General features: G+C 35.5%; 1 protein-coding gene across 8 annotated transcripts in view; it reads left to right on the top strand.

Moving 5' to 3' along the window:
* Positions 1-22,764, top strand: part of LOC128991765 (synapse-associated protein of 47 kDa-like) — a 57,007-nt gene extending 34,243 nt beyond the window's left edge. For 2 of the 8 annotated variants that reach the window (XM_054414945.1, XM_054414941.1), the window contains 6 exons: positions 10,492-10,632; positions 11,506-11,645; positions 13,864-13,994; positions 18,220-18,408; positions 19,810-19,933; positions 21,504-22,764. In XM_054414945.1, the coding sequence (XP_054270920.1) occupies positions 10,492-10,632; positions 11,506-11,645; positions 13,864-13,994; positions 18,220-18,408; positions 19,810-19,933; positions 21,504-21,516 (738 nt within the window). In that variant the 3' untranslated portion in view covers positions 21,517-22,764. Of the gene's footprint in view, positions 1-10,491; positions 10,633-11,505; positions 11,646-13,863; positions 13,995-14,186; positions 14,205-15,341; positions 15,360-18,219; positions 18,409-19,441; positions 19,940-21,503 lie in introns of those variants that run through there. The other 6 variants (XM_054414943.1, XM_054414944.1, XR_008490680.1 and 3 more) reach the window with 6 other exon arrangements.
* The last annotated feature ends 1,656 nt before the right edge of the window (positions 22,765-24,420 follow it).

Here is a 24,420-nt window from a genome sequence, read left to right as displayed (position 1 = left end):
GCAAAAATAATAATAAATAGTTGCTAGGCAGCGGACACAATAAAACAATTCTATTGCAATGCTATGGATACTTATTGTGTATTTAATATGCATTTATGTTCTAAGAAAGTAAGTGGGCAGCTGATTTTTCGGCCCTAGGGATGTAAAATCCTGCTTGGTCTCCAAATGACAATGACAGCTGGCATGGCCATGGCCAGCAAAACTTAACTTTCAGCCACCAATTTAACGTATGTAAAACAGCTGAAAACTGTGGTGAAAAAATATTTTGGCACACCAAACCTGTATCATCCTGTATGTTTTTAAACGTGTTCACATGATACTGTAGTTGGCAATTTTATTATAAAAATAACACAATTAACAATCATTATCAGTGCTTATGTGCTTTACAATAACAGACATTATTATTAATCAATGATTGGAAGAGGGAAACAATAATGGACAGACATGGTTCAACAACGTGATTCTATGCTATAAAATCCAATGTTGATTTTCCCAATTTTTCCAGATCGAAAAACAAATTAATTGAAATCCACAAGTCAATATCACGTTTGACTAAGCTTTAATTAAACAATCAACAGAGGAATTCCCTGTTTCTCAAATATCCCGTCCAATGGTGTAATACAGGAAAATGTATGTTTGACTGTTTTTTAATGAAGTGTTTATCTTTTGAAATGTTTACATTAGGCTACTTAGTGTTTTATTAGTTATTACTATTATTACTTATTATTATTACTTAGAGTTTTCTTATAAATATTTTCTTACACCACGTCTTAACTGAAATGTATTACGATGATGAAGCTGTTGTAGACGTAAAAGGACTTTAATCATTTTACTTCCATTGGATATTTATTTAGAAAACTTTCATCATCTTATACGGATTTTACCTTATGACAAAACCAGTCTTGGCTTATCTGGATTCAGGACAAGTCCTGAGCCGCCCATCATTTCAAGTTTCTTCATCCCTAATGTTCTTTTCAGTGCAGTAACAACCCGCCTACTCTCTCGTTTTCTTTGAGGTTAATTTAGGAGACTACACATCTCAACAAACTTTTTTCAGTAGTCTGTGAATTTTATTTGCAAAAAACACAGTGTAGATGGCAAAGATGTAGAAATTGGACAACCCATATAAATAGAAATCTGTTTTTGATGTTAATACAAAAACATTACGAGGAATACTAGTTTTAATAAATTAATATATCCTTTTTATACACAATTAAAATTGTGTAAATGTTGTATGTAATGGAATGAATATCAATTATTCCAAGATGGTAAAATCGGGTGGATTTTAGATTCTTCATTTCAGATCGTTAAGAGAAGTTAACAATACTTCCTCAACTTCTTATCAGTATCATTATCATTACTTTAGAGGCAGAAACTTCACCTAAGGGGTTATTTTGAACTCAATATTAATGCAAGATGTAGAATCTGTGTTGATACTGACTAAGATCAGCCGTTTCATTAGCCATAATATTTTATCTAAAGCCCAATGATCAAGTATAGTCGGCAAGACAACTACTAACTACTATAGGTCGGCCGCTTAGAAAACGACCTCCTCCAGCATTGGTTTAGCATTAGCGCGCAGGTCGTTTTCTAAGAGGCCGAACTATAACATACTTTTTCATGTTTATTTCTGGTATTGTGTACTAATCCGGAAGAATAAAGAGTTCTTAAAATCCATTTGCAAGGTCTAGGATTCAAACACGTTTATGACCAGAATCGAAACGAAGTATACTTTAATATTGGTTGATTATATCAATTATAACTTGAATAAAACTATATTATAAAAAACAATACTTTCTCCATATACTATGGTATAGGGGGAGAAAGTAAAAAGCACCCACAAATTTTGCAATCTCCAAGGTATTTCGGGTTCAAACCCAACGATATATGAAAGAGACCACAAACAATACGTTAATCTAATCATACAGTAAGCGTTGATTATGAATATCAAATTATGCTCAACGATCGTTTAAACGGTCGCTTTCCCCTTGTACTATCCCTAATCGGTATTGCACGTAGTGGTGCCGTAAGTGGCAGAGCGGGCGGTGGTCGATCTGGCAACGTCGCATCTCCGGATCGCCCCGCGCAAGCGCCCCGGTATCGAGCGGCGAGTATTGCCGCCTCAGCGCCTTGGCGTTCCTGTTTGCGCGCACACAATTACTTCAACGAGATTCCCTACGGTAGGGAAACCACGTCTAACCTAACATTCACCGATGTAGACCTGGCTGCGAACCCTTCGGCGTTTTACTTGTTGCATCCGCGTGATTCGACCTTGAAAATGGGCAGCAGACGGGAGAAATGTTGAATATTTGACAGCAGCCAGTAGCTTTAGGTTCGAAACTGGAATCCGCCCTTGATCATTGGTGATTAAAGATTATGACTAGATGAACAATTAATTAGTCTTGGCCAGGACCAAAGCTATAAAGTCAAATCACGCCATCCTACACTAACCGTTCACTCGTATTCGTGTGTAAATACGCAGAATTGTGTTCATGATACAATGCAATTGTGATGCAAATTATGCAAACATTCAACTACATTTGCGCTGATACTAAAGTCTATCTGTTCTTCTATAGAGCTCTGGGTGAATTTTGTCTAGTTGGTTTAGACATAATGGGAGCGTTGATCACAGCACTCTTTGGAAAAATCAGAAAAATTGGTCATAAGGTCGACTCTCACTGCACCCTAAAGTACTAGAAGACTTTAAGCTTCTACTGCGAATCTTATTCATCTTGTGACTCATCAAAATTGTAAACATTGCATGAAAATGGGAAATGCAAAATTGTGAAGGGGCAAAACGTCAAATACAGCGGTCCTGGACCTAGTTTGGGGGATATTGGCTAATTCTTCCCTGTAGGGAAATTTGCTGAAAGATTTTTAGCACGTAGGTAGTTAATTAAGGACATTCTACGTTGAGTGTAGGGCTGAGTGGTGGTATAGGAATGGGGACATGAATTTATGCAAGAATTCCCCTCCCCTCAGCAAAGCATCCCCCACAAATTGTTCATGGCAACTTTCTTTAACACATCTTCCACCTACTAATGTAGAAGTAACGTGTAAGTAAGTAAAAGTAACGTGACCAGTGGTCCTAAACCATACCAGATTGATATGGATTCTCTTTTTTTACTGACTATCTTGCGTCACGAAGGGGAGATATTTCTTATCATCACTGTCCTGAGAGTGATTGATTGACAAGGCCTTCGTCTTTTTGCCAGTTTGACAAACGTCACTCTGAATTCAATCTGTTACATCAAAATGATTCATCTACTCCTTCACTATTCGAGCACTCAGGGTTTCTAAAACAGTTGAACCCATTATTCTGTGACGAGTGCGGCAGGAAATGGACTACCAATTCGATGCTGAGCACGCTGGGCACATTTTAAAATGCAATCCCCAGTCAAACAACCCTAGAACTTTATTCTGTTTAGTTTTTACGACTGATAAATGTTTTTTTCAATTTTCTTTAACACCCTGCATTTTGAAGTTAACGTCTTTTTGCTAAATCGTGTGTTGATTATAATACTACATAGCTTTTTAGGACTTTGGAGGTGAACAAATGCATTGAAAACATACATCCATTCTTGGCTATTATAGTTTTTCGGGCCACATTCAATTCCTGGAATTCTTCCTAGGAAAAGTAAAAAATAAAAATGAAAACCAATACTTTTTAAATGGGTCTCTGTTCTTACAGATATTGCAATTTGTATTTAATCATACTGTTTATGAAGGTTAGTCTAAAACCTTACTACCACAGTTTACGCCGTACCAATTCATGATTCGGGAACAAACTTTGAGGTTATTGCCAATCCCTGTTTATGCTCGACGAAACATACCACACGACACGGTTTCAAAGCACACTCTATTAGGCACAAAGAGGGAAATATACTCTATAGAATTGCATGGTTTTACGGGCAAAAAACTTGGTACAAAAGAGTCAATTATTCTGAAATAACAATATATGATCTACCAAATCGTAAACGTCAGACCCCCTAGTTACGCCTATGGTTATAGAACTGTTTGTATTTGGGTCATGCAACCCTTGGCCAAAAGTTTCCCACTGAAGTCAGTTTGGAGTTCATAGTAGCTACTACAGCGAGCTGAGCAGGCTGATTACAATCCCAAGCTCATTTGCAGACCTGGCACGTCTTTGTGAAGCATTGTCGGAGACATTCGTTTGAAGCTCTTCATTTGTGATTGCGCCCCGTGGAAATAACCCCTTTATTATACACAGTCTTGCAACAACTCAAGAGATGACTTTCTGATCTGCTTTGTGTGTAAATTGACGCAACTGCGTTATATTGCGTTGCCATCAATATAGTGACTTGATTCAATAGCCTGGGGAGGTTTTCGAAACAGAGTTAGGCATACTGTGTTAATTGTGTGTTGTAATTATTCTCGTTTGACAAGGTAGATTGTAATCGGCTTTATCATGGGGTCGAGTCGATAGGATTCAACGAATCAGGAAGGGAATTTGTTTCCCAATTAGGGTTCAATGATTTGCATTCGGTCAATTAATTGCAGCACTCAACGTAGTTGTATAGATTCTATACGATGTTGTATGATTGCTAGTGTATTGTGAGCCATTTCAAATTACAGGTACATATTTAAGAGTCTGTGTATCTTCGTTAGACGACAGCAGCACGCTCTAGTACTACCGCACATCAAACCCTTAAAAATCAGCTTCGGATTATTGAATGACGTCGGGAAGTGAAGTTTCAATGCCTATTGTCAATGTAGGGCCTATGATGTAGACACCTTAGCCTTAGCCTGTTGTACTGCCTCGACGAACGCTGTGCAGTTTCTTAATACCTTACAACGTAACATTATCCCTTCATTTAAGACATGGATAAAACATATTCTTGTATGTTTGCCTTTTTTATTAAATAAAGGTGATGTAAAAAAAAAGAATCTTCGTGCGTAGGCTTCATGGCTTTCGCGGCCCGTGACAGAATTAATTAATTGTTGTTCGGTGCTAACCACGTCGCTAGATGAAATGCACTGTCTGCCTTTTTTACTTCCCCTTTACTTGCCTTTTTTACCTTTTTGCCTTTTTTACTTTTTTTCTTGCTTTGCATTTAGATTATCCCGTGAGGATATGACACTACGGTACTTCACACAATGAAAATTTAAAAAAAATCGATGAACTTTATATCCGGAACGTTTGAGTGCACTGCTAACTCACATTTCTCAACTTGTAGGTTATGTTACCTACTAAACCGACATATTACGACCGAATAGTTTAAATATACGACGTTATATAATTTGAAACTAATACTTGTCTTTTTGTACTTTAGTGTATATTGTAAAGTTTTTATAAAAAGAGGGGGGAAATTTAGTAGACATAACGCTCTCGAGCGTCGTTGGACATGAATCACACGCCAAAACAGATTGTATTTGTATATTTTACAATGGAGTGAGAAGTCTAGTCTAGTTGCAGTATCCAAAGTCAATTTCAGAGACAACTAACGCCATTTTGAGCCACCACATAGCAGTCTCTGAGGAATTTATAAGACATGTTGACATGGAGGAAACTTGGTAGAAGTCAGCCGAGTGACTGGGGCGTTTCTTTGGAAGTTGTAGTCAAAGTTTGGATCTTTACTTCTTGGTGCGCGCGTCAAAGGACTTTTTTCATCGTTGACATTTTACCAGAAAGCAGACTAAAAGGCGTAGGTGTTGTTTAAGTTCAGAAATTTCTTGCTTGTTCGTCTTTAAAAGGGTTTGATTTTATCTGAGTTGGTGCCTTTACATGAATGTAGGTTCACGTAGTGTTTGCGGTTAAAAAGATGTGTTCCAAGACATATATTTTAATGACTCGTTTCATCTCCAAAGACCATATTTGTTGCTTCCTGCTTCAACTTTAATGTCTCATGTTAAAATCTAAATATTATTTGTTAACACAAAAGAATTAGCCGATTTTTTAGTACGCTTTTGGACCGTGAAAACAACTGTATAGTGGTTTAGTGAACCCTCTTCCAATTAAATATGTTTTTACTTTGTTTGTATCTTCCTAACATCTCTTGTAGGCCTAAATACTAACCATAAAACATACTATATCAAATGGGTCTTATTCTTCCCTTGACGAAAACATGTTATTGACTCCGTTGACTGAAAAATGTTGCATATTTTTGGGAATATGGTACCAAACTTTACTTTCCGACCTAACCTAACAGGAGTAAACTAGTCCATAGTTGTAGATGGTGGGATTTCGACCCCCGAGGTCCCAGGTTCAAATCCCACCAATAACCAATAGATCTTAATCTAAGTAAATGATGTGGCCATCTAGATATAGTTTGTAATAATGAGTAAAAAGGATCAAGACTATAACCTTTACTATTTTTTTTACATATAGAAACTAAATGTCCCCTGAATCATCCTCTCTTAGTTACGGATCTTTCGTGTTTGAAAGGGTTCGAAGATTTGTAAACTTTTTCAATAAAAATATGTTGAAATGAGTGTTGAAAAAATATTATTGTCTGTTCTAGAAATTTCGGAATAAACAATATTGGCAATAATTAAAATAAAAGGTATTTATAATTACTTGTATTCAGTCAGGGGCATGGGCGTCTATCCATATATTGGTCAACCAGGGGGGGAGCCCCCCTAATTAGGCCCTATGTTAGCCAATTATCACAAATAAAAAAAAAGAATTAAAACTAATAATTTACAATACATAAAACTAAATTTTAGAAACTAAAATGTGCTAAATAAACTATTTTCTACATAAAATATTAACATTTTCCATGCTAGGGCCCCTGAAGCACCCTTTTTACTGGGGGTTATGCCGTACCCTTAAGTTCCCAGCCCTTATCCCTCCATTCAATATTTAAATTCAGGAACATTCAATGGTTTAAGGCCCAACTAACAGCTAACTTATATGATGTTGATTTAAGTTACAAATTGATAATCTATACTAATAAATACAAGATGGTTGTATAAATGCGGTTTTTGTGAATGTTCTTCAACTCTTGAGGGTTCATGACACCAACTTGTGCTGCCACTGAACCTTAAAATATTTTATACATTTTTTTAACAAAATGCATATTGAATAGTGATAAACTGAGTGTGAAAAGTGGCTGTGTGTTACGTCAATAGCCTACTAAGAAAACAGTATACACTCAGCCATACACCCGAGGGTGGATTGATGGTTGGGGGTAAACAACGTTATATCGGTTCCCCCCTCCACTCCCCCTCCCCTCTCAGCCAATCGTCCTGAGATGGATCCCGGTTGTTTTACAAGATGCAATCTCCTACAATCTGCGTCTCTAATAAGCTGGGACTCTGTAACTGTCCTTTATTGGTGCTGATGTAATTTTAGAAATTGAGCGCCTTTATTCCTCCGCTCAACTGTTATTGAAATTTAGTTATTACTTCGAGTTTTCATAAATTTCTTATTTCAGTTAGTACTATAATTTTTTTTCTTAGCACCCTAAAAGATCAGTTTGCGTTTTTGATAAAGAACCAAGCATAAATCACTTTGTTGCCGTAAAATTTATAATTTTATTTGGTTTATTCAGCTATACTAATGAAAGATGCCTTGTACAGGAGAGCATGAAGTTAACGCAGGCGAAATTGTTTTGTTAAAATGAAGCGTTTATCAGGTTTGTAGCTCTTTTAAAGGAGTTTGTTGGTTGAGTTAACAACTTTATCTTACAGTCTCGCGATTTTTTGTTCAACTTCTAATAGAGGGAACTCTTCAATACCAAGAGAGTTCTTTTAACCTGTGGCTCATATATTTTTTTGATTTTAAGAAGATTACATTTATTTAGTGTTTAGCTTGGTACCTTAAGCTCCAAACTACTAAGTCTTGGTATTTACACGTTGCTTAAAGCCATTTGTAATTTGGGGTTGTACTTTTATGGTTCGGTTCAACTACAATAGCAAATTTGGATAACATACTTAACCTTAAAAATAGCAATCAGAATAAATTTGAAATTAGAACACAATGACCAAAATTCAAAGAACTGAACACAGTCATTTAACATTTAACACGGTCATATGAAAAAAAAATTTACGACACAATTATTTTAACGAAAAATCGCTTGAATACCTCAAAGACAAATTGTCACCCATACAACACTCGGCATAAAAAATTCCTTGTTTCAAATAATAATAGATTAAAATTCTATGATATAAACTATCCTATATAGGATTAACATTTTTAATATCTTCATAGTAAAATTAGAAATGAACAAGCAGTAAGAATTTCATGAGAAAGCTAAAACTTTATTTGTTGGAGAAAGCTTTTTATTCCTTGGAAGAGTACTTTTCCACCTCACCTCTTAGCGTTGGTCATAATTGATTTAGTTTTTATTATTTTCATTTACTTTACTGGTTCTAAAGGCTAGTACTCACTAGGACACCCGGTCTCTTATCAACCGGCGATCTGCTTGACGAGCGACCAAATTGCACAAATATCGCCGTGTGTGTACGTGTCTGTCAATTTGGTTGACGGCGATTTGTAGGTTGCCAGGCAACTTTTTGGTTTTCGGACATGTATCGAAAACCTGGGGGTTTCCGATCAACCTTTTTATCGCCGGGCAATCAGATTTCTCAAAAAACTAGAGTGTGTACGCTTCAGTGACCAAGTTGATCAACTAAAGACGGCTAGCGCATGCGCAGTACACTGTTTGTGTCAACTGTCAAAGCTAAACAGTGCTAGTGCTAAACGTAGTCTCTTTCAAGCTAGAGGGGTTTTTCGATTGTTTGAGCTTATTGTAGACTGCTCCAGTCGCTAGATATCGAAGTGTTGCTACGAGTCTTTCTTCGGCGGGGATTGCCTGTCTCAATCGGGTGTCCTTTTTTCCAATATGAGGCGTCACCAATTGCAAAATGTGACGGAAATTGTCGTCTGACATCCTCAAATAATTCTTGTAATCCTGAGGATTATCATCTCGCAAAGTTCGTAGAAGTGCCATGTGGCTGTAACTGTGTCTGCGTCGAAGCCACCCTTTAGCCCAAAATCTTTTAAACAAAGTCTTCCTTCTTCTATGATTACTGCAATTAATTAAAACTATAACTGTGGCAGCAATCTCTTCTTCGTAGGTGGGCATGTTGTCACAACACACAGGTCAGTGCAACTAGAGCTCGAACCAGATTCCAGAACCAAACACAGTCCAACCCATGGTTCAACTTCACCAAATTTTGATTTCCTGCTCGGTTGAAAGTGCTAGGTATCCTAGTGTGTACCCCCCGGCAATAAAACGTTCAATCATCAACTTAGTCGCTCGTCAACCAGGTCGCCGGTTGATAAGCAACCGGGTGTCCTAGTGAGTACTAGCCTTTAGATTTTAATGTTAATAAAGTTCTAAGATGCACATAGTAATTTAAGATAGATTATTTGACACCATTCACTGTACAAAACTATACTTTATTAAGGTTAGTTATCCAAGTATATTCCAAACTTAACTAAAAATATGTACTCCAATTAGTACTGTACTGATTACGTGCTGACTAAATCTGCAAAATATTGAATGAAAGTGCAAATAAAGTCAACTCTAAAATTGAGGGTTTTCACCCCATGCTATTTAGTTACAGCACTGTAAACACAGTTTTTTTACCAACTTTGAACAATAATTTATAAAAATTAAATACAAAACATATTTAAAAACTTCAATTTCTAAATCTAAGAATATAGGCTTTAAACATTGAATCGGTCTAGCCTATCAGCATTGTTACATTGTTTAATAACATAATGTAAAATGTAAAATTGTAACAATTTGTTACATTTAAATTGTTTTGAGAATATGCATTTCATGTATGATCCACCCTCAGATGTATATTTGAGTCTAGGTTGGTCGCCGGGTGTGGGTGTGGGTGGGGGTGGCCTCACATTGATCCTTCCATGAATGACGCTCTTCAGTACAATGCACTTCTCACTACTTTATAATGGACGTGACAGTCCCAAGTTTACCTTACAATCCACCACGGACCACCAATATTGCCATCGGCAACATTTTCCACAAAATATATGATTTCTTTAGATAGGTGAAGGAAAATTAAAATGTTTTGATTAAATCGGTGGGGTTAATGTTAAGTATGATACGTTATTTGGAAGAATTTGGAGAAGGCTTAAGAAAAGTACTTTCCATTCTGCACCCACTTGTTTAAATTAAGCTTAATATACCTATGCCTGTAAAATGTCCTTACTCCTTAGGCTTGTAAACTCCCAGACTCCCTTAATTATTTCCAATTCCTCTGACTTGGAAAGCGAGCTGGTCTAGTGGTAGTGTGTAGGACTTCGGTCTCTGAGGTCCCAATATCAAATCCTGCCAATTCCCAATTGATTTTATCTAAGTGATGCCACAACATCTAGGCCTAGCCTGAAGTAATGTATAAAATGGTTACGGGGAAAATCCTTGTGACTTAAGTCAGTCCCTCCCCTGCCTCTTGAGCTACTTCTCCTCTGAAAATTATTACTGAATCTGCATTCCTCGTATGGAAGTAATTGAAATTTTTAATTTTCATTGGATTCACAATCATATTTGTTTCCAGAGCCTGCTTGGAGAGTTTAACAAAGAACAAGAGGCCTTCATCAAAGAAAAGCAGGGCAAGGGAGGAGAGACGGCTGTTCCACCATGGGTCGGCTACCCCAACCAGGAGTCTCTTAAAGAGGAGTGTCTCGCACTGTCACAGGTACGGCAGAGAGTACCTCACACTCACACTCACACTCACTTATTACTGTCATTAGTTTTAAATACTGAAGTTGAAATGACAAGCTGTAAAAAAAAGGAAAAATAATAGTTGAATCAGCAAATTGCAGAGTCTGTTTCAGTCTACAATTCTATTATTCTCAGTTTGTGTTCCGATGATAGTTGATGAGATAGATTCTATACAGAAATTGGTAATTTTCATCAGCACTCTGTCGGCGGCTCAATACAACTACGTTCATTCTCTTCCTAAAGCTGGCTACTGCTTTACCATGAGAATGGAATGTTAAGTTCTATTCAAAATCAAAGCTATTATTTATGCTAGCACAAGCTGACGAAATTGACAAGTCAGTTGAAGACTTTGTATGACCTGTGCTCAAGTCTGGGATCAAGCTTAGAACTACTCATCAGGTCAATTTACCAGTATTGTGAATGCGGTATACCTTTTATCTTTTTAATTTGAATCAACACCAAATTCATTTCTCGTCCACGCTTGAGGACTTCAATTGCAATCACAATTGCATTACAGATAGCAGATTTTATACCACAGAACATATTGTTAACTGAAGAGCAATGGTAACACTGTTATGTAACATCGAAAATTAAAGTGTTTTCAGAAATATTTGTACTCAGTAACCTCCTAATTAAAGTAGTCAGTGTTACAAACCTGTCTTAGATTCTTCGTGGGCCTAAACTCATTTTCACCTCTAACACAAATTTCTACCATTTTTGGATCCTATTAATACAATTAATTGTCCCTATAGCTAAAATTTTTGGCTTTTTTGTTTGTGATTTCTCGTCTAGGGATTGAATCTTTTCTATCCGTTTTGAAATTTTTAACAAAACAATTTTTGTTTAGGACAAGAGGAATTTCATAAGAAGCCCGCCGGCCGGTGTGGACTTCCCATTTGACTATGAGACATCGTACCCGGTCGCCATGGCAACCATGGCTGAGGACCCCAACTTGGAGACGATGCGATACGAACTAGTCCCTAAAGTGTAAGTAACCTATGTACACTAGATCACCTCTCTTCTTAACACCTAGTCATGGAAATCCATCAACTACATACAGAAACACACATCAAACTCAAAAGATTCAAAACATTATACATAAACAGAATTTCTATGTCAAGGGAAAGATGAAACATTTCAAGCAATCTTTTCTTTGTTTTACGATAATGCAAGTATAGTGAGAGGTTATGTTCAACTTTGCTTGTTTGCTTCTGCATCCTATTTCTGCCTTCTTCTATTGTTTTTCTTTTCAGTTGACACTGCAATTGCAACACTAATTCCTGATACACAAACTAAGACAATCCAAAGACAACAAAACAAAACGCACACAGCAATCCCTACGTATAATGTAGTTTTTACATTTTATGTAGAACATATTTTACATTACACCCCTTTGAAGAATAAATCAAATAAAAATATCACTTCAAAAACAGATTGGACAAAATAATAAATGAACCAAGATACAATTGAATTTAAAACCGTTCACTTTACTTTCAAGTTATTCTCGTGTCATTTTGTGACGGCTTTCAAGAGTTTTAATCAATTAAAAACGTGTCAGTGTGGAATAGATTCATTCAGTCAAAAACAAATCTTTGCACTATGAATAAATTAGTTTTGTTTCACACTTTTGATTGATTTTCAGAGTGGGTTTTTATTTAGTTTGTTTTATATCAGATGTCTAAAACACAACAAGAGATGTTCTTATTAAAATAATCATATTTGGCTGTTGAATTAACCTTATTTTATTTGTGTGTTATAGGTCACAGTGTTAGTTATATTATTGAAGAAAATGCTTTGTATAAAATGTAGATATTAAGAGGCATTTTTTCACCAGTAAACTTGAAACCTGCTTTATCTTACTTCAACTGTCTGTCCGTTCGTTCTACAACTCTGCTCACGTTTTATGACTCATTGTTGACAATATTTAAAAACCTATTTAATCATATTTTACTCTTTTTTACACTGATTTTCACTACTAAACAGCAATTTGTTTTAGATTTTAGAAATTAATCAACATTCACAAATCTATTTTGGTACTTATACTCTTTTTGTGACAGTGCAGCCCCTAACTTTTTTAATCGTGCATTAAAAAAAAGTATTCATTTCAACAAAAGGTTTTTCTTCATAAGATTTATATTTAAAAAATATTCTTACAAATGACTAATTATTCCCTCTGCTGAATTTTCTATGATCATTTATATAGTTTTGTTGGTGTTATTGAATTTATTCGAATCAAATCTTTTTAGACTTGTTGATACTACACATCCAAAATTACATTGCCATTCACAATAAAGGTAGAGTAGTGATTGTTCAATTCCGACCTAAAGATCTATCTAAAAATAGTTCCTATAAACTGTTCCTATAAACTGTTGAAAAAAGATGAAAATGAAAACAAAACCTTCCTAAACTGTGTGGCCAGTTTTAGTTGAAAAATGAAGTAAATTTTACACTGTTTAGGGTTATGTTGTATTGTATAAGCTCATAGGGGATAAACAGGAGCGTAGAATGGTGGCCGTGGTAAGCCTGGCCATTATTTATTTAAGGGAAGCCCAAACCCCACCCTTCATCCGATGTGTAACGAGAAATACTTGGTCGATCCAAACTCTCAATAGAGGAAGTTAAATTGTGTTGCACCGCCATTGCTCAATATTTAGGCGTAACACTTACATTCACTCATCATGAATCCCTAAAGAAAATCTATGTTCGTCTAGATATTTACTAAGCATTATAATAAATCTGTTTTCTGCTCAAAATTATTTTTCAACTTTGTAACAAACTGTAACAAATTTGCTACAGCTTATACATATGGATAGGATTTTTTCAGCTTAAATAAAATGAAAAATATACCTGTGGGAACAGGAAACGGAAAAAAAGAAATCTTCCTATTGAAATTACTTAAGTAGTCCAATGTTCGCCATAGAAGGAAAAATGTTAATAACTTACACTAGATTTAAAACTTTACTGAAGCTGTAAATAATAATAGTGATGATACAGAATTTAGGCCATCTAAATAATTCCTAAACTGATTTTTTTGAAGACTCAATAGTCAAGAAATACATAATAAGGTCTGTAAATATTGACGTTAAGCGCAATAGCTATGATAGAGTATTATTTTTGACAATATGACAATTTAAGTAATCACACCCAGTTTTAAAGTTTTTCTTAGCTTGGATCTAGACAAAAATTTTACAAAAATAATTTGCAGAATATCTGAAGAGAACTTCTGGAGGAACTACTTCTACCGTGTGAGTCTCATCTGTCAGGCGAGTGAACTCAACTCCATGGCGCAAGAGGGCAACACGCTGGATAACCAGAACCGCACATCAGAGCCTGCAGGTAACATGAGCTCTGTAACAGGTACTGACAACAACTAGGTACAAGAGCAACAGTGACTAGAGGGCAACACGCTGGATAACCAGAACCACACATCAGAGCCTGCAGGTAACATGAGCTCTGTAACAGGTACTGACAATAACTAGGTACAAGAGTAACAGTGACTAGAGGGCAACACGCTGGATAACCAGAACCGCACATCAGAGCCTGCAGGTAACATGAGCTCTGTAACAGGTACTGACAACAACTAGGTACAAGAGCAACAGTGACTAGAGGGCAACACGCTGGATAACCAGAACCACACATCAGAGCCTGCAGGTAACATGAGCTCTGTAACAGGTACTGACAACAACTAGGTACAAGAGTAACAGTGACTAGAGGGCAACATGCTGGATAACCAGAACCGCACATCAGAGCCTGCAGGTAACGTGAACTCTGTAACAGGTACTGACAACAACTAGGTACAAGAGTAACAGTGACTAGAGGGCAACACGCTGGATAACCAGAACCGCACATCAGAGCCTGCAGGTAACATGAGCTCTGTAACAGGTACTGACAACAACTAGGTACAAGAGTAACAGTGACTAGAGGGCAACACGCTGGATAACCAGAACCGCACATCAGAGCCTGCAGGTAACATGAGCTCTGTAACAGGTACTGACAACAACTAGGTACAAGAGTAACAGTGACTTGAGGGCAACACGCTGTATAACCAGAACCGCACATCAGAGCCTGCAGGTAACATGAGCTCTGTAACAGGTACTGACAACAACTAGGTACAAGAGTAACAGTGACTAGAGGGCAACACACTGGATAACCAGAACCGCACATCAGAGCCTGCAGGTAACATGAGCTCTGTAACAGGTACTGACAACAACTAGGTACAAGAGTAACAGTGACTAGAGGGCAACACACTGGATAACCAGAACCGCACATCAGAGCCTGCAGGTAACATGAGCTCTGTAACAGGTACTGGCAACAACTAGGTACAAGAGTAACAGTGACTAGAGGGCAACACGCTGGATAACCAGAACCGCACATCAGAGCCTGCAGGTAACATGAGCTCTGTAACAGGTACTGACAACAACTAGGTACAAGAGCAACAGTGACTAGAGGGCAACACGCTGGATAACCAGAACCGCACATCAGAGCCTGCAGGTAACATGAGCTCTGTAACAGGTACTGACAACAACTAGGTACAAGAGTAACAGTGACTAGAGGGCAACACGCTGGATAACCAGAACCGCACATCAGAGCCTGCAGGTAACATGAGCTCTGTAACAGGTACTGGCAACAACTAGGTACAAGAGTAACAGTGACTAGAGGGCAAAACGCTGGTTAACCAGAACCGCACATCAGAGCCTGCAGGTACCATGACCTCTGTAACAGTTACTGACAACAACTAGGTACAAGAGTAACAGTGACTAGAGGGCAAAATGATAGATAACAAGAAAAGGTGTTGATAATAACTGCAGTAGATATAAGAGTAATCTACTAGTTACTAGACATTTCACAACTAGCCACATTTCCTCAAGGTCCAAACTTACGTGTATGGAAGTAAGAGGCTTTGTTTAACAATTAACAGAATTGAAAACTTGTTAATAGAAAACTTAGTAAAAATATCAGAACAATAGCTGTTACTAACTAAACAAACGTTGTCACTTAGACTGTTTTAACGGGTCTGACTTAGGGGAGGTACAAATGAGGCATTTAGTTCAAAATTTCTCCGTGAACAGCGCTGTAGTAGAGAGCACTTTGGCAATGAAGGTTTACTAATCGCAAAAATAGTTCTGTTCATAAAATAAAATTATAAATGCCTCAAATTCAATTTTACTATTTTTTTATTATAAAATTAAACTATCATAACCTAACCGAACTAACCAAACTTGCTGATAAAGAAATAATATAACAAAAGTTTAGTATCGGAAAAATAATTCTGTTTGTTAAATAAAACTAGAAATTGCTCAATTAAAATTTTATAATGACTTAATAATAAAATTAAACTAATAACCAAACCAAACCAACCAAACTTGCTGATAATAAAAAAATCTTGGACAAAAAGTTAATGCTACCAGCGGGATTCGAACACGGGACCTACAGTATATCAGCCCGGCACGCTAACCAATAGACCACCGAGGCCGATGGCTGTTGAACGTTTTGTTACGGTAATGGCGTTCCCTCAGCTAATAAGAAGATCTCAGCTGTCATCGTAGCCTCTTCTATACCTCCCCTGAGTAAATACCCTGTTTTAACTTTCCCGCATACTCTTTTTTTAACTGAATTAAGCCAAGAGGCCTTTCCGAATCATCACATTTATGTTATTTAAAGAAGATATTGTAACATTAAACCTTTTTTGTAAACTAACTTAGAGAATTGTTGGACTGTTGGTTGCAGTGCCCTTTATTCCGATTAGAAGGCTTGAATATTTATTGCATTACAGCTTCTCTGCTTTTACAGTGAGCTCTTCTAAAAGCACTTTGCGACAAAATTGTTCTCTAATTCGAGCCAAATAACTTTCAAACCTTTATCAGGCCATCTTAGTATTTTTTTTTTTCCTATAGGAGATAACTATATTTTGTCTCTTATGAATTGACAAAATTCTCTATTACTCTATGTTATTGATATTGTCATATTTGAAAAATAATCACAATATTAAACTAAGTTTTAAGGATGGACATCTTGGACATGTTACACCTGATATCAGAGTAGGAGAATTACAATTTAGTTAAGGCAAATTTTGCTAGTAGCACTTAACATTTAACTTAAGGGTATTTGACAATAGGAAGATGTCCTATGCTTGCAGACATCAAATGTTAGGATCCAATCTAACATTTATGAAGCTATTAGATATTTGGTTATCCTACACTAGTGAGCTATCCAATTTCAGACCATATGATTACATTAGCAAGATATCCAACATCAATGAGTCATTGAATGCTAGGAAAATATATGATAAATATGTCCGATATCGTAAAGTAATTCATTACAATGAATGTTTACGATGTTCTACGGTTTACCAGGCACATTGTTGCAAATTTCATATTAGGAGGAAGCCATTTATATTTACATTCCTGATATAAGCTTATATTTAATTCAAAAATATAATTACAAAGACGTATAAACCGTCTGTCAACACAGCCAGGGTAGGGGTATTGTCTTTGCGTTGGTCTTTGAGACCCGCGACTAAGCGAAGGTTGCTTTTGTTCTCTCCCCCCTCCCCCCTCCCCCCCACGACTGGTATAGGTAAGTGTGCCCCACAATCACTCTTTTGTTGCTCGTAGAATGGCTGGTTTCTTTGTTTTTTTTTCATGCATTTTATAATACTTTAGTTAGTTAAAAACTTGTTTTTGTAATTTTAATTAAGTTGGTTCCAAACTTATTTTTAGTTTGGTTTATGATTTAAGCTAATGTTTTTCATCAGCTCAATTTTACAAATATTTTAAATTTGATATAAATTTGTATCCAAATAGTAAAGAGACTACACTTAAATTAATCTCTATCTAACTGTACGTTAACAATTAAAACCAGATTTAAAATTAAGTAGAAGTCCTTATGGCCAAAGATAAATGTAATAGAATTTATAAATTTAAACAGAAGCTCCTACCTAAGCATTTTGTTTAACACATAATTAAGTAAACTGGTGGCTTGTAGGGACATATGTCCCTAATAAGCTCAAATGTAAAACAAATTATTGTAATATTTAAACAAACTCAGAATCAAATGATCTATTGTATCAGGATAGATATCCCAGTACAACATATATTTTGTGTAAAAAAATGTTTGTTGTCTTTTTTTGCTTTTGTTTAAATGTTATTTTCAATAAATCATTTGAATGACTCGTAATTACGATTTAAAGTCCTTCTTTTGTTGTTATAAGAACTTAAATTATTAACTTAGACAAATATTTAACTGTTTCTACTTTAACCAATTACATAAAAAAAATGTTTACTACAAAAATGAAGTACAAAATTGTTCTATAGAGCATTTTAACAGGTTTAAAAATTATAGCCCAGTTCATAGTGCATAGATTTTTCAAACCTTAACCACTATTGAGTTATTTGATTACATATTTTTCAAATTCATGATTATTCCTTGTAAAATTAATTAAACTAAAATTTTGATAAAAATATTTTTTTTTAATATACTTTATTTAGTAAGCTTGGTTGTCTATTATTATTTTTTTGTGTTGTTATTTTCCGTTATCACATTAGAGAGGTTGTTGTTGTAGCACCAGCCCCCACCACCGCTCCTGCACCCCCCAGTGAAGCTAAGGCATCGTACAGTCCGGGTCAAGACACCGAGGCGGACAGTCCCAACCAAGAGTTTGTGTCTGATAATTTCCGACCAAGCTCACAAGATCTAGAGGAAGTTAGAGAGGGTATGAAAAAGCTTGGCTTAGACCCGGCTCCAGTCAAAGGTATGGTGTCTTGTTTGTAGCTACTTTACTTCAACAGTGTGTTTTTAAGGTACAAAGTGAGGGTTTTAAATTTAAAAAGGGTAAATCAAAACAAATATTCAAGACGCCAAGCTGGTGGTTGACCATAAATCAATTGTTTACATTTTAAATGTGATTTGTTTAGGTTTGTTTAAGGAATAGTTTATCTGAGAAAATTATAGGCTAATAGATATACTATAAAAAGGTCACAAAAAAAGCTGATATTTTGAGTGGATTGATGAGAAATGTAATGTAATTTATACATTTTTTAAATTGGAGTTATGAGGGCTGTCCAGAAATTATCATACAGTTTGCATCTATACCGCTAGAAATGGAGTTTTTCACAGATTTCATCATTGACTTTCCCTACCGTTTCAACAGCGACTAGACGAGCCTAACACTGTGGTCCTGATCGTCAACATTTGTTCCAATATTTTTCAAGTCAATGCTACATTGTATTACACAGCCCTTCACTCATATAACTTTGCTGTAAACATGACAAATCTTTACTTTTAATTGTTTGTAAAAAAAGTTATCTCAGAGCTCAATTCACAATTGGCGGGATTTGCAATGACAGTGCTAGATTTAATACTCCACCTTAGACAAAGTACAAGAGATTTTTATTATGCACATGATCCCATGCCTGGATGCGTACTGAGTGTATGAATGCTCAGATACTGGGGCGGCGATAGCACCACCCCTAGTGGCGCCAATGGACGTCTGTTACTTTCTGGACGGCCCTTGTACGTTATAGATACAAATTTATTGTGTTCATTGTTGCTATCAAGACCTCAGTTCTTAAACTCTATCCAAGCAAGATAAATGTTTCAATATTCAATATTGTTTTCTCTGTAGTTTGTTTTTTTATTTCTGAAAAGTACAACTTAAGTGAACTGAAACTATCATCAATGACAGCTTCACTTTACAAACTCTGTCTGATTTACAATTTTTAGTGTCAACAAGTCAATTTCTGTGTGAACGTATGTAATCTTGTTGATTCCTGTTCTGTTCCCAGCCTAAGACGTCGGCTCCAGCAGCCTGCCCGCCCTCGTCTCGCAATATAGTTATTCCTTACTACATTCCCTATTCGTTCACCATAATCGATTAGCAGCTACATACATTAGGTTAGAACGGATTGTCTAAAGCTATTCCGCTAGTAGTTTGCTTCCTCTATACCACACTTTTGTTTGCCTCCGATAATTTTGTGCTCGGCACGATTTCGGTTTTAGTTTGTCCCATGACAAACTTAGTGAGAGTACATAAGTCGTGTAAGATAATGTTAAACGATCGGTCGCCCCGATCCTCGCCCCACGCCCTTCCGCACGTTTTGCATGCGTTTTGTTTTGTTTTTCCCCACCCTCTCATTCCTGCGCTTGTCCCCAGAAGAGGAGTGGGAGAAGGAACTGGAAGCGGAACTGCAAGATTTTGAGGTCGTAGCCAACGGAGACAAGCGGGACGCCCAGTGGGAGAGTCAAATCGAAGAGATGCTCGATGCTGAAGATCTCAAGTAATGAGCAACATATCTAGCGTTGGTTAGGTTCATGAGTAAGCTTATATGCAGTAGTTAAAAATAAATAGTGATCTATTTTGTTTTATTACGAGTTGTATTGTTCATTGATAAGCAAAGATTGAGGTCAGTTCTCTGATAGTGTATAAAGGAGTACTCCTTCTGGTCTAGTTTACTTTGTTTGTACTATACCTTGTAAATCTACCGTCAGTTGCAAATGTCTTAGTTTATTTCAAAGTTAGTTGTTAGGTGGAATGCAAGTCATTACGATATATTAACGGCTTAATTGGTATCGTTAGCTGTGTCGCAACTCGGGCTGTGAGATTGTTAGTGCGGAATGTCGGGTGGTGAGAACAAAACTCTGGTTAAGCAATAAACGGTTTTGTATGTTTACATTGATTGATATTCAGAGCTGTTTTGTCGACATTTCTCAACTCGATTAAAACGACGACACGTCAAAACCGATTCTAATTTTTGTACTGTATTTGTTGAATCGCATGTATACAAATGAAAAAATTAAGTATTTTTTACGAATAAATGAGTATTTATGAGTAATTTTGATCGAAAATGAGTAGTGCCCTTCAACTCATATTCGAGAAAAATATATTGAAAATTTTACTGTTGTTATTTGGTGTATTTGTGAGGGACGGTTGTTGTAAGGCCTACTTGTAGGATCGTAGCTGTACATAAGCGATGTGTGAGCGTCGCGTCATATCATATACCATACTAAGATGTTGTACCATAAGCATTTCCGTTCACCAGTCCGTTGCCACTCGGTAGCCTAACAGCCATATAATTCCATAAGAATAACAGAATACACAAAAGAGAGCATAGTCTCCATTTATTTCCATGGAGGATTTTCGTCCTCCTTGTTGATTCTGTTTTCCTTGTAATATTTTTCAATCACTCCAAATTCTCAAATCCTAAACACCCCCCGTTCTAATTTGTTTAACACCTAGTTCACCAATCATATGGTAAGTTACATATTCGTCGGCACTGAGTGGCCCTGCGCTTGAGTGTGTAAATAGTCTGTGGTGTTCTCTAAGCCATCTGTGTCTATTTCCCCGATCGCCGGGTGTTTGCGGACGTAGCATAGACTGTCTAAACTCTCTCTGTGTCGTTTACGCCTTTATCAGTAACCGTAACGTTTTGAATATCCTTACTGTAAAATATTTCTTCTGGTTATGCACCAGTCTTTCATTTTTCAATGTACACTGGCTGTTGAAAAAGTAACCATTTTGTTTTTGGTGGTCTATAGTTTTTTCCTGTTTTGTTAGACCTTGACTAAAGCTACATAACCGTTATTATTGGAGAAAAAATGCATTTTGTTTTATTACAAACATTGTTGTTAACCTCGATTGTACATAAGTGACTGCTTTGCCGAGGCCTGAAGACAATACAGATTTGACTGATTGTTTCTGTGGATGTTTAATCTATTGACAATTGAACGTTTTATTACTTAACTCGTTCTTCACATTCCATTTTTTTGTTATAATTTTGCAATTTTACTTTTATTCGTTTTTGTTTATGTTTTTTTATATTCCTAACCCCTTTTTATGTTTTGTTTCAGATCCACTAAATGAACAATTATAAGTGTTTGTTGGCTTCTTTGTGTACATTCCCAGTTATCAAGCTCTTGGTTTGATGAAAAGATTTTTAAATTATTTGTTTTACCTTGTTATTAGACTGAAAGTATCCTTTAAAAACAAATTTCAAGCAATCTAGACTTACTACAGCTTTATAAAGTTTACCTTTTAAGTTGCATTTTTAATTTTTTTACCATATCAGGAAATATTTACATTTTTTATTTATTTTTTGTAAAAGAGTCTTTTGATCATAAGTGTTATGGACTTTGACTTGTTAAATGTTGTGGTTTAGAATCCCAGTGTCATTAATAATTCGTTTTATTCATGCCTTTACTATTCTGGCTCTCTTTTCTTTGCTTGGTACTTTCCACGCACAGATTATAATTACGCAAGTGCAATAATAAATTAGGCTGCCAGTCTCTCCCTAAATGTTTTTGGTATGACTAAAATGTTCAATCTTTGCTCTAGGAACAATAGTTAATACTTTTTATTTATCATCATTTCCTTGTATTTAGTTTAAAATTTGTAAATAATTACAAAAATTACAAAATTTAATAATGAAGGAACATTTATTTTGCAGTTTTTCAAAATTAATTGTTATAATACCCCCAAAAATTATTATATTGAATTGAATATAAGACTTATTTCATTGATAATTGAAGAGAGTTAGAAATCATTAACATTTACCGACTTTTGTGGAAGGTCAGTGTGGTTTGTGCAGCGTAAATTCTTACGAGTTGTGAATATTAAATTGTGAATATTGGTCTTGTATATAACTTGAGTAGACTTATGTAGCCGTTATTCTTCCAATTGCTTCTAGTTTGTTGTTTTCAGTCTAGAAACTTGTTAGCACTGTGTAAATATATAATTTTACCGACGTTTATTCTGTTTTTATTGAAGTTTAAGTTATCGAACATACTGTGATTTATTTTTTAATCCCCTTTCAAAAATGTTACACCACAGTAATGTTTCAAGATATTTCCTATAAGTATGTTTGTGTCAATTGTTAATGTAAATATTATTGATTAATTTTAAATGAAATATTATTGTTACGGAATTAGAGATGAGTGTTTCAGTAGACAGAAGCCTCATACGGTTCTTCTTTAATACCAAATATTTAGCAATGTATAACAATAACACAGTTATAACGAGTGAAATGATCAGAAGGTATAATTGACTTCAATATAGTTATGTTGTTACTATATGTATGTAATAGAAAATAATAAAATATATTACATGTAACAAGTTCTTCATTCTATTTTTTTTATACTCCTTTTCACTGTAGAGTTTTTATTTATTGACAAATACAGTATCAACTTTTATTCAGCCATTCAGAATTTTGCCAAATACAAGGATATCAAGTTCATTGTTTAGCGTGTAGTTTATGTTAGTTTGTCTACATCAGAGACAAAGTTTAAAAATAGACAAATGAAAACACAAAAAAGATAGATGAATCTGAAAGGAAAAATACAATCTTAAAATGCAAGAAGCAAGACTATTTGATGTGACATATCAAAAAGAGAATTACAGTTTTCAAACATATATTTTTAAAAGTGTGAACCAGAGTGTTCATTTGCCAACTGAAGGTTATGTCCAATGCAATGTCAAATACTATAAATACTCCCAGATTGTGGGATAGGCAGTTTTCATACTCCATCATCCTAAGTGAGCTGAAGACTTGTAAGGTATGTTTTGCCATAAAGTAGAAGAGTAGATAAAACATTTTCACTCTGGTTTGTGTAGAGGGTGTTTTCTTGTGTACTATTTTTGTTTGTTTGTTACCAAACACAAATCTTCTCCAAAATAAGAGAGAAACATTAGTTGGCATGAGCACACTCAAGCATTCCAACATGAAACACACATGCGATTGCTTCATATCATTTTATGTATGAAAAAAACATAAATTAATTCTTTTGATTTAACATTTTTATGTTTTTTCTCCATTGAATATGTGTGTTTAATTTTGTTGGAATAAAGATATAAGTCATCATTCATTCATTTACTCAGATAACAAAAAATGTTGGCAGCAAATTTTTATTTTTAATTTATGAAGTTTACAGAAAATTTGCTTTTGCAGACAAACTAATTTCCTAAAAACCATTTCAAATATTACAGAGTGGAGTAAGGTGTTAAGTTTGAATAATTTTTGATAACTGACCATGAATGCTCTGGCAAATTTGGCTCCTTCCAAAACTGTCTTTTAGTTCTTCTTTGAATCCTTTTTCCCAGTTGTTTAGCAGCCTTTGCATTGGGGTCTTGGGGCTTGTTCCTCCAATCCTAACCATGACTTTCATCTGGAACAGATAAGACCAATATCAATGGATCTAAATAGCAGAAAGAATCAAACAAGTACAGTACAGACACAGAACAAATCAATTAACTAACAACTAAAAATACCCCCACCGGCAGTACACCTGCAGACTAGGCAATTTTCAACTTGACTGATTACATTTTTACTAAAATATTCCCACAAATAACACATATTCCCAATTTAAATAACATTAGATTTAACTAGTGCTTAGGTTTGCTGCTACGGGGAAGTGCTGACCATACTTCAATAGATGAAATAATTTTGACCAATAACATAACATATATCCATAAACAAGTAAACTACAACAGTTTTTATTTTCTTCATAAAAATAACATTGGAATGATTACACTCTTTTTTTCTCCGTAACTGTTAGGCATACAACAGCACTTCAATATACTAAATTACTTCTTTTTTAAGCTATACAAAATAGTTTAGAAAGAAATTGCAAAATTCTTTGTTTTTAGGGTCAAAAATGGGGAAACCCCATTTTTAGCCCATAAAACCCACAAAAAACCTAGTTTCCATGGTCCGATCATGCTGGTTCGCGTTTTTCTTCATTAAATAAGTGTGTACAATTTTGTAAATACTTT

This window comes from Macrosteles quadrilineatus, unplaced genomic scaffold, assembly GCF_028750875.1.
Source record: "Macrosteles quadrilineatus isolate MER2022 unplaced genomic scaffold, UCM_ALF_1.0 Scaffold_4__1_contigs__length_99947679, whole genome shotgun sequence".
Classification (NCBI taxonomy): domain Eukaryota; kingdom Metazoa; phylum Arthropoda; class Insecta; order Hemiptera; family Cicadellidae; genus Macrosteles; species Macrosteles quadrilineatus.
The sequence above is the reverse complement of the archived record's forward strand: the minus strand, read 5'-3'. Positions and strand labels throughout refer to the sequence as shown.